The sequence below is a fragment of the Triturus cristatus genome, chromosome 10, assembly GCF_964204655.1.
Source record: "Triturus cristatus chromosome 10, aTriCri1.1, whole genome shotgun sequence".
Taxonomy (NCBI): Eukaryota; Metazoa; Chordata; class Amphibia; order Caudata; family Salamandridae; genus Triturus; species Triturus cristatus.
This window is the reverse complement of record NC_140593.1, coordinates 798,584,565-798,598,829: the sequence shown is the minus strand read 5'-3', so window position 1 is coordinate 798,598,829 and position 14,265 is coordinate 798,584,565. Positions and strand designations below refer to the sequence as shown.

General features: G+C 43.7%; 1 protein-coding gene across 3 annotated transcripts in view; it reads left to right on the top strand.

Annotated features, from left to right (window-relative positions):
• Positions 1-14,265, top strand: part of ABAT (4-aminobutyrate aminotransferase) — a 499,792-nt gene that overhangs the window by 350,446 nt on the left and 135,081 nt on the right. For all 3 annotated transcript variants that reach the window (XM_085628334.1, XM_085628336.1, XM_085628335.1), the window contains exon 6: positions 8,989-9,038. In XM_085628334.1, coding sequence (XP_085484460.1) covers positions 8,989-9,038 — 50 coding nt within the window. The remainder of the gene's footprint in view (positions 1-8,988; positions 9,039-14,265) is intronic.

Below are 14,265 nucleotides of genomic sequence, written 5' to 3'. Positions count from 1 at the left end.
AATCCTGTAAAATCTATCTTGTAGCTGGCATGGGAACTGCTGTGACCGCTATCAGACCAATTCAAAGAGAGTGTACAGTATTGTTATGTTGGGCATTTTTTAAATGAAAAGATATACTTCTTTGGAATATTAAACAGACATATAATAAACCCAAAAATGAAGCCAAAGGTTAAAACATAGTGAGATGCACCAAATGATAAATGCATGCCTTTTTTAGGTCGAATACTACTAAACAGCACAGCTGTCTGGTTTGCAGAAGACATCTTGGGGGCATTCAGAAACCTTCCCTAGGAATGCATTCTGCCCATTGCTTACCACTGGCTTTGTGGGTTGTAACTCACATTTCCTTTTTTTCGTTCCATTTGCAGGCTCTATTTGTTTTAGAATGTCCAGCTTGAGTTCATCTCTTCCCTTGCACAAAGATTCTTTACTCTATCCTACCGAGATCTTACTTTCTGTAAATAGGTTTTTAAATCTTATCTTGTCACATTTACTGAGCATTTAACCTCAAAAGTGAAATATCAGGCTCCATCCTCTGAGGGAGCTTGGTGTTCACTTTTCTTTCTGTGATTTCAATGTGAGAGCGTTTTAGGAAAGCAAGAGGAATGCAGATTACTCTTCCCTGTTCATGCCCCTCCTATGCTCCAGTTTACAAGGCTGTAAATAACCCTTAAAACAGGCCTGCTGGGAGGAGGTGCACGAAACGTTTGTGGCAGATGCTAAACAAATATTCAAGTTGTGGTTCTTCTAAGCACTGTTGGCTTTTGCTTAATGTGACCCTCTAATGTCTAATGAGCTTTCTGTTTACAGTCAGCAAGTCCAGGTACCAAACCCTTTTAATAATAACACACATTGGCAAGCCAAAAGATGGAGCCCACACAATTACTCATAATGAACAACAGCCTCAGTATGTGCAACAGGTGCAGTAGCACTGTGCCATAAAAACCTAGACAACAGAGATTACTGTTTTCCTGAAAGATACAACACAGGAGCCCGGAAACCCACTACATTATTTACACTACAGCCTTCAATATCCTGCCTATGTCAAAACGTAGTTTTTATACTATTTGGTGGATGTGTGTGTTGTCAACAATGAAATGGGTGAACATGTCCCACTAAAACAACAGCCTACCACTTGAGCCAGCTTTAGCACTGATGACATCTGGTGCGACACTCTACGCCACTTCACTCTATGCCTCTGTACTCCGCACCACTCTACTCTATGACAGTGAACTCTACCCCTCTCTACTATGCAGCACTGCACTCTTAGCCACTGCACTCTACACCAGTCCAGTCTAGGCGGCTCCACTCTACTCCGCACCACTACACTCAATGCCACTCCACTCTATTCCACAACATTGCGCTCTATGCCAATGCACTCTGTCACTGCACTCTATATCTCTGCACTCTATCCTGCACCACTCCACTTTACCCTGCACCACGCCACTCTATGCCACTTAACTCTTCTCTGAAACAATCTTCTCTATGCCACTGCACTCTACAACACTCTATTCCACTCTGAGCCACTCCACTCCATGCCACTGCACTCAATGCCGCTTTGCCCTAGTGTGCTCAAAGCCACTACTCTATACTACTGGACCCTACCCTGCACCACTACACTCTACCCTACACCCCTCCATTCTATGCCACTTAACTCTACTCTGAAACAATCTACTCTACTCCACTGCACACTATGCCAATGCACTTATGCCACATTACTCCACTCTGTGCCATTATATTTCACTGCACTCTATGGTGGGCCACTCTACTCTGCAGCATTCTAAGCCACTGCCTTCTATGCCACTATTTTCTAAACCATTGCTTCTATGCTAATACACTCAACACCACTTTACTCAAAACCAATGAACTCAACATCACTGCACTCTACACCAACTACTCTGCACCACTGTACTCTACCCCACTATTCTCTACTTTGCAACACTCTACACCACTGCACTCTATGCCACTACACGTTACGCCACCCTGTTCTACTCTGCACCACTGTACTCTGTGCAACTGCAGCTATGACATCTACTGCTGCAAGACTGCACACTGAGCCACTGAACTCAATGCTACTCTACTCTGCACCACTGCACTCTACGCCACTGCACCCTGTGCGACTGCAAGCAATGCCACTCCACACCATTGCGCTCTACGCCACTCTTTTCTACTCTGCGCCATTGTACTCTAAGCCACTCTACTCTGTGCAATTCTAGTCTGCACCACTGCACTGTATGAAACTCTACTCTGCAAGACTGCACTCTCCACCACTGGACTTATCTACACTCTACTCAGCACTACTGCACTCTATACCACTGCATGCTACTCCACTCAATACCATTGTGCTCTACGTCACTGCTCTCTACTCCACTCTGTTCTACTTTAAACCCCTGTACTATATGTCACTGCTCTCTGCACCACTCTACTCTATGCCACTGCCCTCTACTCGGCACCACTCAACTCTACTGCACTTTACGCCATTACACACTACATCACTTCATGTCACTCTAATTTATTCCGCACCATTGCACTCCATGCCAATGCACTCTGCACCACCCTACTGTACACCACTGCACTCTACGCCACTCTACTCTGCTCCTCTGCACTCTACCCTGCATCATTCCACTCTACCCTGAACCACTCCACTCTACCCTGAGCCACTCTACTCTACCCCACTCCACTTTGCTCTTAAACAATCTACTCTACACCACTGCATTCTACTCTGCACCACTCTACTGTACACCGCTGCACTCTACACCACTCTACTCTACATCACTGCACTGTACGTCAATGCATTCTACATGACTTTACTCAAATGAATGCACTCTATGCCAGTCTACTCTGCACCACTGTACTCAACACCACTTCACTCAAGGCCACTCTACCACACTTTACTTTGCAACACTACATTATACCATACTCCACTCTATGAAGCTGTACTCCATTAAACTCTACTCCACTCTACTCCTCTCTACAACACTCTACTCCACTCTACAACACTACTCCACTCTACGATGACCTACGCAACTCCTTCTGTGCCACTCCATGCCACTTTAGTTGACTCTATTCTACGTGTAGTGTAAATCAATTGTCAATCCATGTTACCAAGGGATTCCTGGAGCGAGACGAAGAGTAGCAGCGCACTCGCTGAGACACCCGTAAAGGGGCACTAATTAGGAACATTTAAATGATATGGAAACCAAAGATCAAAAGAGAAGTTAACGTCATCCGCGGGGAAATTTGCATTGGACACAAGATTCCACCCTAGAATCTGAAAAGAGAACTGCACACAGCAGTGGAGAATCCCAGATGAATGTGGCCCAGCGAACTGCTAGTTGTAAATAAGAAGGGTGATTTATTGAGTGTTTTGCAACTACTTTCATTGGTAGTTGAACAAATATTTTTTACACGGACCATTCCGTTAAAATCGAGAAGGAGTTTAATGCTACCGACATTAGAAATGACTTGTAAGTCCACTCCTGTTGTTCCTTTGCATTGTGGGACTTGAAGTTCTCAATAGTTAATGAGAATGCAAAGAAAAATTCATGACGAATTTATTAATCATAAATAACGAATCATAAATAACGATTGCAGAGCTTTGGAAATATATGCTAATTGTGTACCTTAAAATACACCAATTGTAAATTAAAAGTTTGCTCGATGTTTTATACTCTGAAAAGGCGATTTGTCCTTGTCCAAATGCTTATATTGAATTAACACTTTCATGAAACATAATGGTTATACAAATACTGCATGTTAAAATTTATAGGAAATAATTAATCTGTGGCGTTCTTGTAGGAAACATTTCTCCCCATAAATAATCAAATATGATAACAATTAACACGAACAGTCGTGAAATATTTCGAATCTAAATTGTAAAAAAGTATTTGTGACTCCGTATTCACAAAAGTAACTATGGCCTAACAAACTGACAGAACGCCGGATGTGCCTGTGCAAGAGTCATTGACGGGGGCCCCACCCATGGGTATCCGAGGGCGGCACCTCACAGACTGGGGCTCGGGGAGTCAGCGACTCCTTCCCTTCCTTCTGCTGGGATCCTCGAACACTAGCAAGTACTCAGGGCACACGACATTTGCGCTCCTCATCCGCAGCCGTGACTGAGTTCCTGATAGTAGGCAAGGCTGAGGGAATGAAACAGAGTGATCTCTATACTATACCCCTGGGAGAAGCGGCCCTGCCTTGGGAATACCCACCCACATCCCTGGAAGGAGAACCCTGTACGGGACTCACCCCCACTGTACAATTGCTATTCACCGTGGCACTCATTGAGCGAGGCAAAACCATCGTACAGTCATGATGCAAGCTCGACAGAGGTCCATATGGACGCCATCTTGAAAGAACTTGCAAATAGCAGTCAGTCCTTAGCAAAGTTTGACCACCGTTGCAGAACTATCTACCGAAGTAAGATCAGCCCTCTTGGATATGTTCTCCTAAGCCCCAAAATGGATGTTGTCGAACAGAGACCAGAAATAGAGCGGCAACTGGGCTCAACGACGGACTGGGGTCAGGAGATATGGGTTCTCGAAGAATGACATAATGAGGCCGTATGGCCCTGCTGCAGTGCCTATGACCAGCATGTAATCCTTACGATGTAGGGAACACACTGGATGACCTGGCTCCCAAGGTCTTTATAACACATGGAGTCCTCTTATGATCAATACTGTTGTAGCAATCAGCATTATGCTATATCATCACTTTGTCAGCTACCTGGGCTCTGGATTCCTGACCCTTTGCAATGCTTAAAGGGTTTTCTTTCGAGACAGATCTCTGTCTAGCGTATTGAGATATTGCACACGCTGTGATTTCTTGAATTTCTGAATTTTTATGCCACGCTTGTAACCATATGTGTGTTCTATGCCATGAGATGACTGGCAATATCACGCCTCCTTCAAATTTGCAATCAACCTCTGCTATGCGGTCTTGTATTATGGTATCATGATATTCTTCTAGTAACTTGTTTTATTCGAGAACAGTACGTTCTGCAGTATTAGTCTCAATGTCAATAAATACTGAAAATAAATGTAATACGTCATTTACTGAATTTCCTTAAAGAATTATTGCAAAACAATATTTATAATTCTTCAAGACTCTGTGATTCCGGAAAGCCCCTTTGCGCCATGGAACCCTTCGCCTTGAACCTGTGCTGAGTTCCATTGGATGTCGTGTTTTACACTCTGGACTCTACTGCTGCTTCTGGAGACTGATGGCTGTTGACTGTCCAGTGATAACGTATCAGTGCCTGACTCTTTCCCCACCCAGTTCTCAGTACTTCGCATTACCAAGCTTATGCTGCGACCAGCCTGAAGGTGGACTTGTACTCTACAACGGTAGCTCCTGTTGGCATCCTCGTGGTTCCTTCCTCGTCCTCCCGCGTCACTTTTATCGTTGGTTGCAGTGATCCAGATTTATATTCCATTGGTTATGGGAAATCCTCTGAATTCTTTTAAAAATGCTGAACCTGGAGGAGGATCCACTGTCTGTATTTCCAGTACCAAGAGGATAGTATGTGGATGGAAATTCGAAATTTCCTCCAGATTTATCATTTCCAGCCAGAAACTGGAGGACTTTAAAAAACCAGCCAACTTAAAAAAAATTCTCTAGGGCTTAGGCTGTGTAATCGCTGAGTGGAGTTCCATGTTAAAATTCCGTGGTAGAAACACTGTAAACTCTATTCACCGTTTACATTCCTTTTTATTTTTTTTATTTTTTTATAAATTTTGCAAAAATACAAAATGAACAAAAAATACAAATACAAATATCAATCACATACAGAAAATAAAACGCAGGTCACTTACATTGCACGCTATCCAGCGTCAAACTGTAAGAGCATAGGGAAGGCAATGGGCACATAGCGATATAAATGACAACAATACTTGGGTATCGTTTTGAAGGCATAGTTGAACTAATTAGGCCAGAAGGCATGTCCCAAATTTGTAGAACGTAGTACATCCACCACATTGCAATATAGTACAGCACATAGAACTTAAAAACAGTAAATCCACACAAGCTTTAGTCATCCTGTATATCAGGCTCCGTACGACGTGATTCCCGGTATTGAGCATAGAGGCCACAAAAACTCAGAGGCCGAGAGGATGGTGGGAGCAACTCATTATCAACGTCCGACTGAGTGTTACAATACACCATATCCTTGTCCCATTCAGCGACAGTTGGAATAGGCCCTCACATCCACCTAGCCTACGCTTCGCCAAAAGTAAACCCATGGCTATCAGTTTACGTACTTTTTTACGCAAAGGTTTCGTGTAGCCTAGCAAAGCCAATAATGGATCAGGTGTGATGGGAATACCCACAATCTCAGTCGGAGAAACAAAGATCTGATTCCAAAAAGCAGCAACAGGGGGGCACTGCCACGCCAGATGGTAAAAACCTGCTTGTGGCATATCACAACGTTCACAGCAGTCCGATTCACGCAACCCATATCTGTATAAATGTTCAGGTGTACAGTGAACCCTATTCAAAAACTTGAAATGTGCCAGCCTATGCCTGCCATTCAGAGAAATCTTACATGTGACCTTGCAGCAGTAAAACCATATATCATCCGGAAGTTGCTTTCCAAGATCATCCTGCCAGGCCAGTCGGGCCCTAGAGTATGGGGAGATCTTGGTCTGTAGGGCCTCCGCATATAATTTAGAAACAAGTTTAATAGGGGACTGGGAGCGGAGTAGGATAGATAATGGAGGAATTTCCAATGGTTCAGTGAGCTCCTCTCCTAACTCACGCACGAAGAGCGTGCTTAGTTCTAAAAAACGGAAACTTTGTCAGCAAAGAAGGTTGCTTTTTAAAAAGATCGCCCATTTCAGACATACCTAAACTGTGCAGTGTGCGGAGCAAGCATTTTTCTGAGCTAAAAACATACCAGTGGCACCATTCAATACGCAGTCGAGGCTTGAACAATTGAGCTCCAGCGAACATACCTAATAGGACATGCCACGCATGTGTCACGGAGTTCACAGAGTCCAGGACCCCACAGCGCCTGACCAGGGCCCTGGATAACAACCAAGGTAGTGGTTCAGGGGCGGCAGCCACTTCCTCAATATGAAGGTGTGGAAGGTCCTGGGGGCCATGGACCCAGGCATGCGCGTGTGATGCTTGCGCAACTCGGTAATAGAGATCGAAATCTGAAGCTCCCAGACCACCTGCAGAGCACGGCAACATTAGGGTGTCCATGGATACTCGCGGCGCTTTCCCCGCCTAAGCCAATCGGGTCATCAGCACCTGTAATTCCTTAAACAGATGTCTAGGAACCACTATGGGAATGTTAACAAACAAAAAGAGAAAGCGGGGCAATACCACCATCTTCATCAAGGAGACTCTTCCAACCAGCGAAAGCGGGAGACAAATCCAGCGATCAACATCATCACTCAGTTTACCTTCCTTTTGCGTAGCTTTCCTCATGCTTCTTATCATCCTGGCAGCAGGTGCTGGAGCACTGTGACAATGTGATCATGTTTGGATACTCACACCCCCTGTAATGGAGTAAACTAATAGTAAAGCCTGTGTGCGAATCTGATGCCTCCATTTCCCTCTCTTCCTGTAATACAACCTTCTCCAATAGTGTGCCCAATTGTTATTTTCCTGCTAAGGCATACTTTCTGAATGGAAATATAACTGTAATCCAGCACACTCCCAATCATGGTAACACTGGAGCCCCTCCCTCACATTTGCACAACTTCAGCTATGCTGCGCACACTTCCCAGGCGTTGCACTCCCTCGCCCAAGCCATACACAGCCTCCCACAAGTGCAGCTCACCATCATGATGTTCTATATAACTAGTCCCACGCTCAGTTACTATCTACACACACTTACCCTCATTCTACACACTCAGCCACACTCTTGATACACACTCAATACACACTCCTTCAGTGGAAGAAAAGCCAGAAAGACCCACATACAGTGACTTTAGACAACTGGATATTACAGACATGCCCCGCACACAAAAATGACCAAGGAAACCCTGCATGGACTGAGGGCGGCTATGACCTGACAGCATAAGCGGACCGTTTAGCTGTACCTTAGCAAATGAGAAATGCAAGTAGCCAGCCGGCTACCTGCAGAAACAAAGCAGAGGCCAGCTTGTATTGAGGGCATCTCATCCTTCATGATCACTGCTTTTTTCAACAACCAAGGAGCATATTATCAAGAAACGGCGTTAAAGCAGCGATAATGGGCTTGATAATATGCCCTTGAGAATTCTCATAGAAGCCCATGTTCTGGTGTCAACATGGGCTTCTATTGGAATTCTCCAGGGCATATTATCAAGCCCATTATCGCTGATTTAGCAGCAGTTTTCTGCCGCTAAAGCGGCGATAATTTTAACGCCGTGCTTGATAATATGCCCCCAAGTACTTAATCAGTCAACAAAAAGGACTTCTAAAACACCAACAACCAAGACATGGCATTGAAGCGCTGCCTCCATAACTGATCCCTTAAGACAGAAAGAGTTGTAATGCCTGACTTTAGACCAGCAGTCCTTTAGTTTGTCTCAGTTGCTGTGGGAGAGAGTACCCAGTCGAGCAGTCCACTGTTGCAAACATTTTGCCAGCAGCGCTTTTCTCCCCGCACTTTGGTGGAAACAATAAAGCCTTATTTTAAGATCTCGAAAGTTCTGGCGGGTTTGTAAGGTGCAACATATTGCCTCATCCTTTCCCATATATGGCATAATGAGTAACAAAGGCTATCAAATAGGTTCAGTTTTTCAGCTCTGGCAGCCTCCAGTCTAGTCTTTTTTATGTGCGGGGTTCTCCACCAGGACTGCCGAGTCGTCGCACTCGTAAACCTACTATTAAAATGCAGTTTTGTGAACACTGAAAAAGCGTAACCTTACAAAAACGTGTGACTTAACCTTTGTGTATCAAGCCCAAATTTGAAATATTGTTGGTTAGGAAACTGTCTTGTGAAGTGTTAAATATTGAAGTTGGTCTTAATATGTTTTTCTCAATTTGTTGTAGGCTACAACCATCCAGCTCTGCTAAAAGTTTTGCAGCAACCTCAAAATTTGGTAAGTACCCTACTTTCTATTGATTTGCCAGTTCACTGTTACCTGCTTGGGTGCCCATTTGTTGGCGATCTCATATTCCCGCAGGGGCTGGTAACCCCTGTTACTAATCCAATGGGGATTAAAGCCGGACGGAGAATTCTTCCTCCAGGCTTATCTGTGTTCATTTAATTTGCTGTGTATTTTAATGCACATACTTGAGTGCAACCATTCATTTACTTAGAGAGCTTAAGAAGGACATATGGTCAAACATTAAACTCATAACGGAGGACTATAACCCTGCAGACCTTGACAGTGTCTGCTGCCGCACATACGCCAGCTAAAGGAATTATATGTTAAACAGCTTATCAAATTCGAAATAGAGTGGAGCCTCTTTTTTCCCCAAGCACAAGTTCTTCACATTAGTTTCTAGAAACAATACATTTCCTCTGTGCCTCCAGCCCCATTACTCAAGACTGGGTAGTTTTGCATCCTTGAAAGAGCGGTCTGGGGCATCCAGAGCGTCCACCACTGAAGCCCACATTTGTTATATAAACTTTCAATCATTGATTTCAACTTCAGTGTGATATTTCAACTTTCTCTCCATTCCTCAAAATAGAAGATTAGAGATTGAAAGTGTCATCAGACTCACTCGATCGTCAGATCTGTCATTAGATCCACCAGATCGGCCACTGTATTGGCGTAATATACACCAGATCACTCTTTCAAACGTTACCATAATACATTCATTTCACATATTGGCAATTTACTTCTTCAAGAGAGTAACATTTTGGACAGGCAAATCACCAGAGGTCTAAATATTTGTCGAAATCATTATCACCGACTATTCTAATTCTTGCAAACCTCCAGCCTATAGCAGGTGCTTAATTTGTAAAAATATTAGGTACACCTGCCTAAGGTGTCTATTGGGAGGCTGCAGCACTATTGCTTCCACTTCCAGCTCTGGCACTGCCCTCTGTCTGCATGTGTGCTGCCTAGTGCTTTGGTTCTTGCACAGATCGATTCAACTTAATCAGTGCCCATCAGCTGCTCCTGACGTCATCCAATCCTGCTGCTCCTCCATAGCACTTTTTTCTTGTTTTTTAGATTTTTTCGCTGCAGTACTTGGTGCCACAAGGCACTTTTGCTGACCGCCAATCATGTTACAATGGCTGAGGCCCGAGACAGTATGGGAAGGCTGCTTCCCCTCACGTTGTCTCTGTGTTCGCAAATGATGTGGTGATAATAACAACAAGGCCATTTAAAGAAACATAATATCAGCCTATTGTGTTTATGTATTGTACACTGAACATTCTACGTAGGTAGTGCCACTGGAATTTTACTGCAGGGGTGGGCTAAATTACACAGCAGTGTTAAATAATTTAAGAAACAAGAAGAGGTAATTTGGGCCACTCCTCTCTAATCCACTCCACTCTAATGCACTCCAATCCACTCCAATCTATTCCACTCAAATACACTCCACTCTAATGCACTTCACTGCACTCCACTCCAATGCACTCCACTTTAATTCACCTCAATCCACTAAAATCCCCTCCAGTCTAATCCACTCCAATCCACTCTGCTCTAATCCACTCTACTCTTATTCACTTCCATCCAAACCAGGCTAATCCACTCCTTTCCAATCCATTCAAATGTACTCTATTCCACTCCAATCCATTCTAATATACTTAATCCACTCCTCTAATCCATTAGAATCTAATCCACTCTAACCAAGTACACTCTAATCCACTCCAGCCCACTCCACTCTAATCCACTCCACTCTGCTCCAATCCAATCTAATCCACACATCTCCATTCCACTCTAATCCACTCTACTTTAATCCACTGCACTCCACCCTAACCCACTCTGCTCTAATACACCTCTCTCTGATCCACTTCACTCTAATCCACTCCAGTCCTCTCCAATCAACTCCTCTCTAATCAACTCTGCTGTAATCCACTCCAATCTGCTCATATCCACTGGAATCCACTCCATGCATGCTATCCACTGCACTATAATCTACTCCATTTGAATTCACTCCTCTGCAATCCACTCTAATCCACTCCACTCCAACCCACTCTTCGGCAATCTACTTTAATGCACGCCCCTCTAATTCACTCCACTCCTTTTCACTCCAATCCACTCTAATCTATTGCACTCCACTTGAATCTAATCCACTCCACTCTAATGCACTTGAATACAATCTTGAATCACTCCACTCCAATTCTCTCAAATCCACTCTAATCCTCTCCACTTCACTCTACTCCAATCCATTCCACTCCACTACAATCTCACCAAATTCACCCAATCAACTTCAGTCTAATCCACTCCACCTAGTCTACTCTACTCTAATCCACTCCACTCCACTCTAATACATTGTACTCTAATGCGCTCCACTTTAATCCACTCTAATCCACTCCACAATAATCCACTCCACTCAAATTTACTCTACTCTAATCCACTCCACTCTAATCTAATCCACTCCACTCCAATCTAATCCACTCCACTCCATTTCACTGTATGCCACTCCACTGTATCGCCACTTCACTATACGACACTCCACTGTATGACACTCCACTTTACAGCAATGTACTCTACTCCACTCTACGCTACTCTATCCCACTCTACGAAACTCCACCACTCTCTACGACACTGCAGGCCACTAACTTCTAGCCATGCTAAATAGCAGTCACACTGGTGTACATTATGGCTAAAACACTTGCCAAAGCCAATAGCTCTCGCATAGGTGAGACCAATTGGCTTTGCCAATGCATGTTTTTGTCTTGGATGTTGTGCTGCAGGTTCACTCAATGCGATTGACCTTTGCATATGTAATAGAGAGTTGCTGCTGCTTAACCTTGTAATGCTAAGAAGTGGTGCCGGCCACAATTTGCAGTGAGCAAGGAAAGCGAGGGGTGCTCCAGATGGGTCAGTTTGTCTTGAGAAATATTGAAAATGTTGGGTTCAAAAGTGAATTTTACAGCACAAATTCAGCATAGATGTGCTATAGGAGATGCTCTGCTGCTGACCCGGACCAAGATAGATGAAGGCAAAAAAGGAAGAAGGAAAAAGGTAGCAAACCAGTGATAAAGGGAGACAGAGAAAGAAAACACTAGTAAGATGGGAGAGACAAGAAGTGTGGGTGGTCGAATAGAAGGGTATGAAATGGAATAAAGACCAGGCAACCGTGCTACTTAGTGACTCCATCTTTTGGCTGCCATGGCATGGCCTGCGGAGCACTCCCAAGAAAAACCTGGACTCCTAAACTTGTTAATTTTGTAACGCGCCAAGAATAGGTCTCTTACTGAGAAAGTTTTAAACCCTACACAGAAACCTAGAAAAGATGGACAACGCTTTGTCAGCACCCTAAAGAATACAAGCTTGTCTGTCTTAGGCACTTAATGTACCTAAAAGACATACCATGGGTTGTTAGAAGGCGACGGCGAGGACACACCATGGTCCATCAGCTGTGAGAAATAGTTCACAGGGCAAACATGGAAAATCCAAAGTAAGTGAGCTGTCAATTCACAAATGTGTAGGTTAATAAGTGTAAACTGAACAATGAATGAGTTCCGTTTATATGTGTGCCTGGTTTGTGCATTCATTTGCATTCCATTGCAACTTTTGCACAAAGTACCTTTGTCACAGTCTACATGCTTAACTGCATGGCATTTACGTACATTAGGGACTAAGGGCCATATGTACTAATGATAACAGTCATAAACCTTCTAATTCGTTAAATTAGCGATTGTGCGACCCCTAAAAACATTTTTCTGAGGTACTAAACCAATTTAACAATTTGGAAAAGTCTTTCGAAATAGCTAGAAGGGTTTAGAAAAGGTTAATGATTTAGTATTTGGAAAAGGCGTGTTCAGGATGTCCCTTCCAAATACCGAATAGCTCCTGTCGATCAATGGTTTGTGAGTGTGATTCTGGTCGCAAACCTTTGATGTGATACCAACTCACAGGATGGGATGGTAACTGATTCTCAGAGTGGAAGGGGTCCCCTTAGGTACTCTTCTCCCTTGGGAATCGCGGTGCCTGCTTCATGACTAGTAGGGAGCGGTCCAGGGAAGCACTGCCAACTCTCATTGAAGTTTTTAAAAATGGAAAAAATATGTTTGAAGAACTCATATTTTCTTTTAGAAGCTTGGGCTGCTTTAAAAAAATTAATAAAAAACATTCAGAGGGCTGGAGGTCTGCTGTCTCTAGCAGGCCACCCTCCCTATGAATGTAGCCAGTCAGAGGAAGTCATATCTTGTGAACTGTGTAATGAATATTAATTAGGCAGGTCACTCTGTGTCCTGCTCTGATTCCTTATTTTGCAAACCGATCTATTAATACATAGGTCAGTTTGCAAAAAAAAAAGAAAGTTTCTGGTCACAAAAAGTCGATACAATAGTAAAACTGGCTTTTACTCCTAGTTTATTGTTGATGTTCATGCATAATTTATGCTAGTAGTACTTAGCACAAGGCCTTGGGTAAGTACCCACAGAAAACAGGTTTATAATATTTTAAGTGAGTTGGTTTTTTTCAATACAATTTTTTTCCCACCGATTCCCTCACTTCACTGACTCATTAGTAAATTCAATAAACAACATTTACCTGGGGCCGTATTGTACATTGCGCCCCATGGGCGCAACAGTCATGTGCACCTGCTTTGGCACCCTGGGGCACAATGATATTACAAAAGCGGTCACAGAGCCTTGTGCGTACCCTTCTGTCATATTGATAGCATTGGCGCACATGTCGAGTGTTTTATCATTTAGATTGGGCCCATGCAAATGAGGGAATCCCTTTGCCTCCGCGCCTGTGCCGCATTGTGTTCCTAAATTTTGTTGTCTCCTTGACGTTTCCTTTTGGGATTTCAAGCCTGGGAATGTCCTGACTCCTGTGATGGTTGGTTTTTCCAACTAGGTATGCTTGGGCTTTGCCCAGTGTTGACATTTAGGTGAGCAGTTCTTGTATGTGAGACTCAAGCATTAGCCAGTGTGCGGCTGAGAACAGTGGTGGGATTCCACACGAACTTTGCATCCACTTGAGTTGCATGTGCTGTTGAGTACACATTTCATAGTGGATTTGGGATGCATTGATGACGTTGTTGTAATCATCTACTTTGGGGAGGATGAAGGCTTGGACAGTGATCTGTAAGTCAGATTGTGGAAGGCTTTGTTTCAGCTCCCTGAGCCAGTAAAAGCCTGTTTTATTTGAGATGTGTGCTTGAAAAGAATGAGAGACTCTTGTTGAGTAA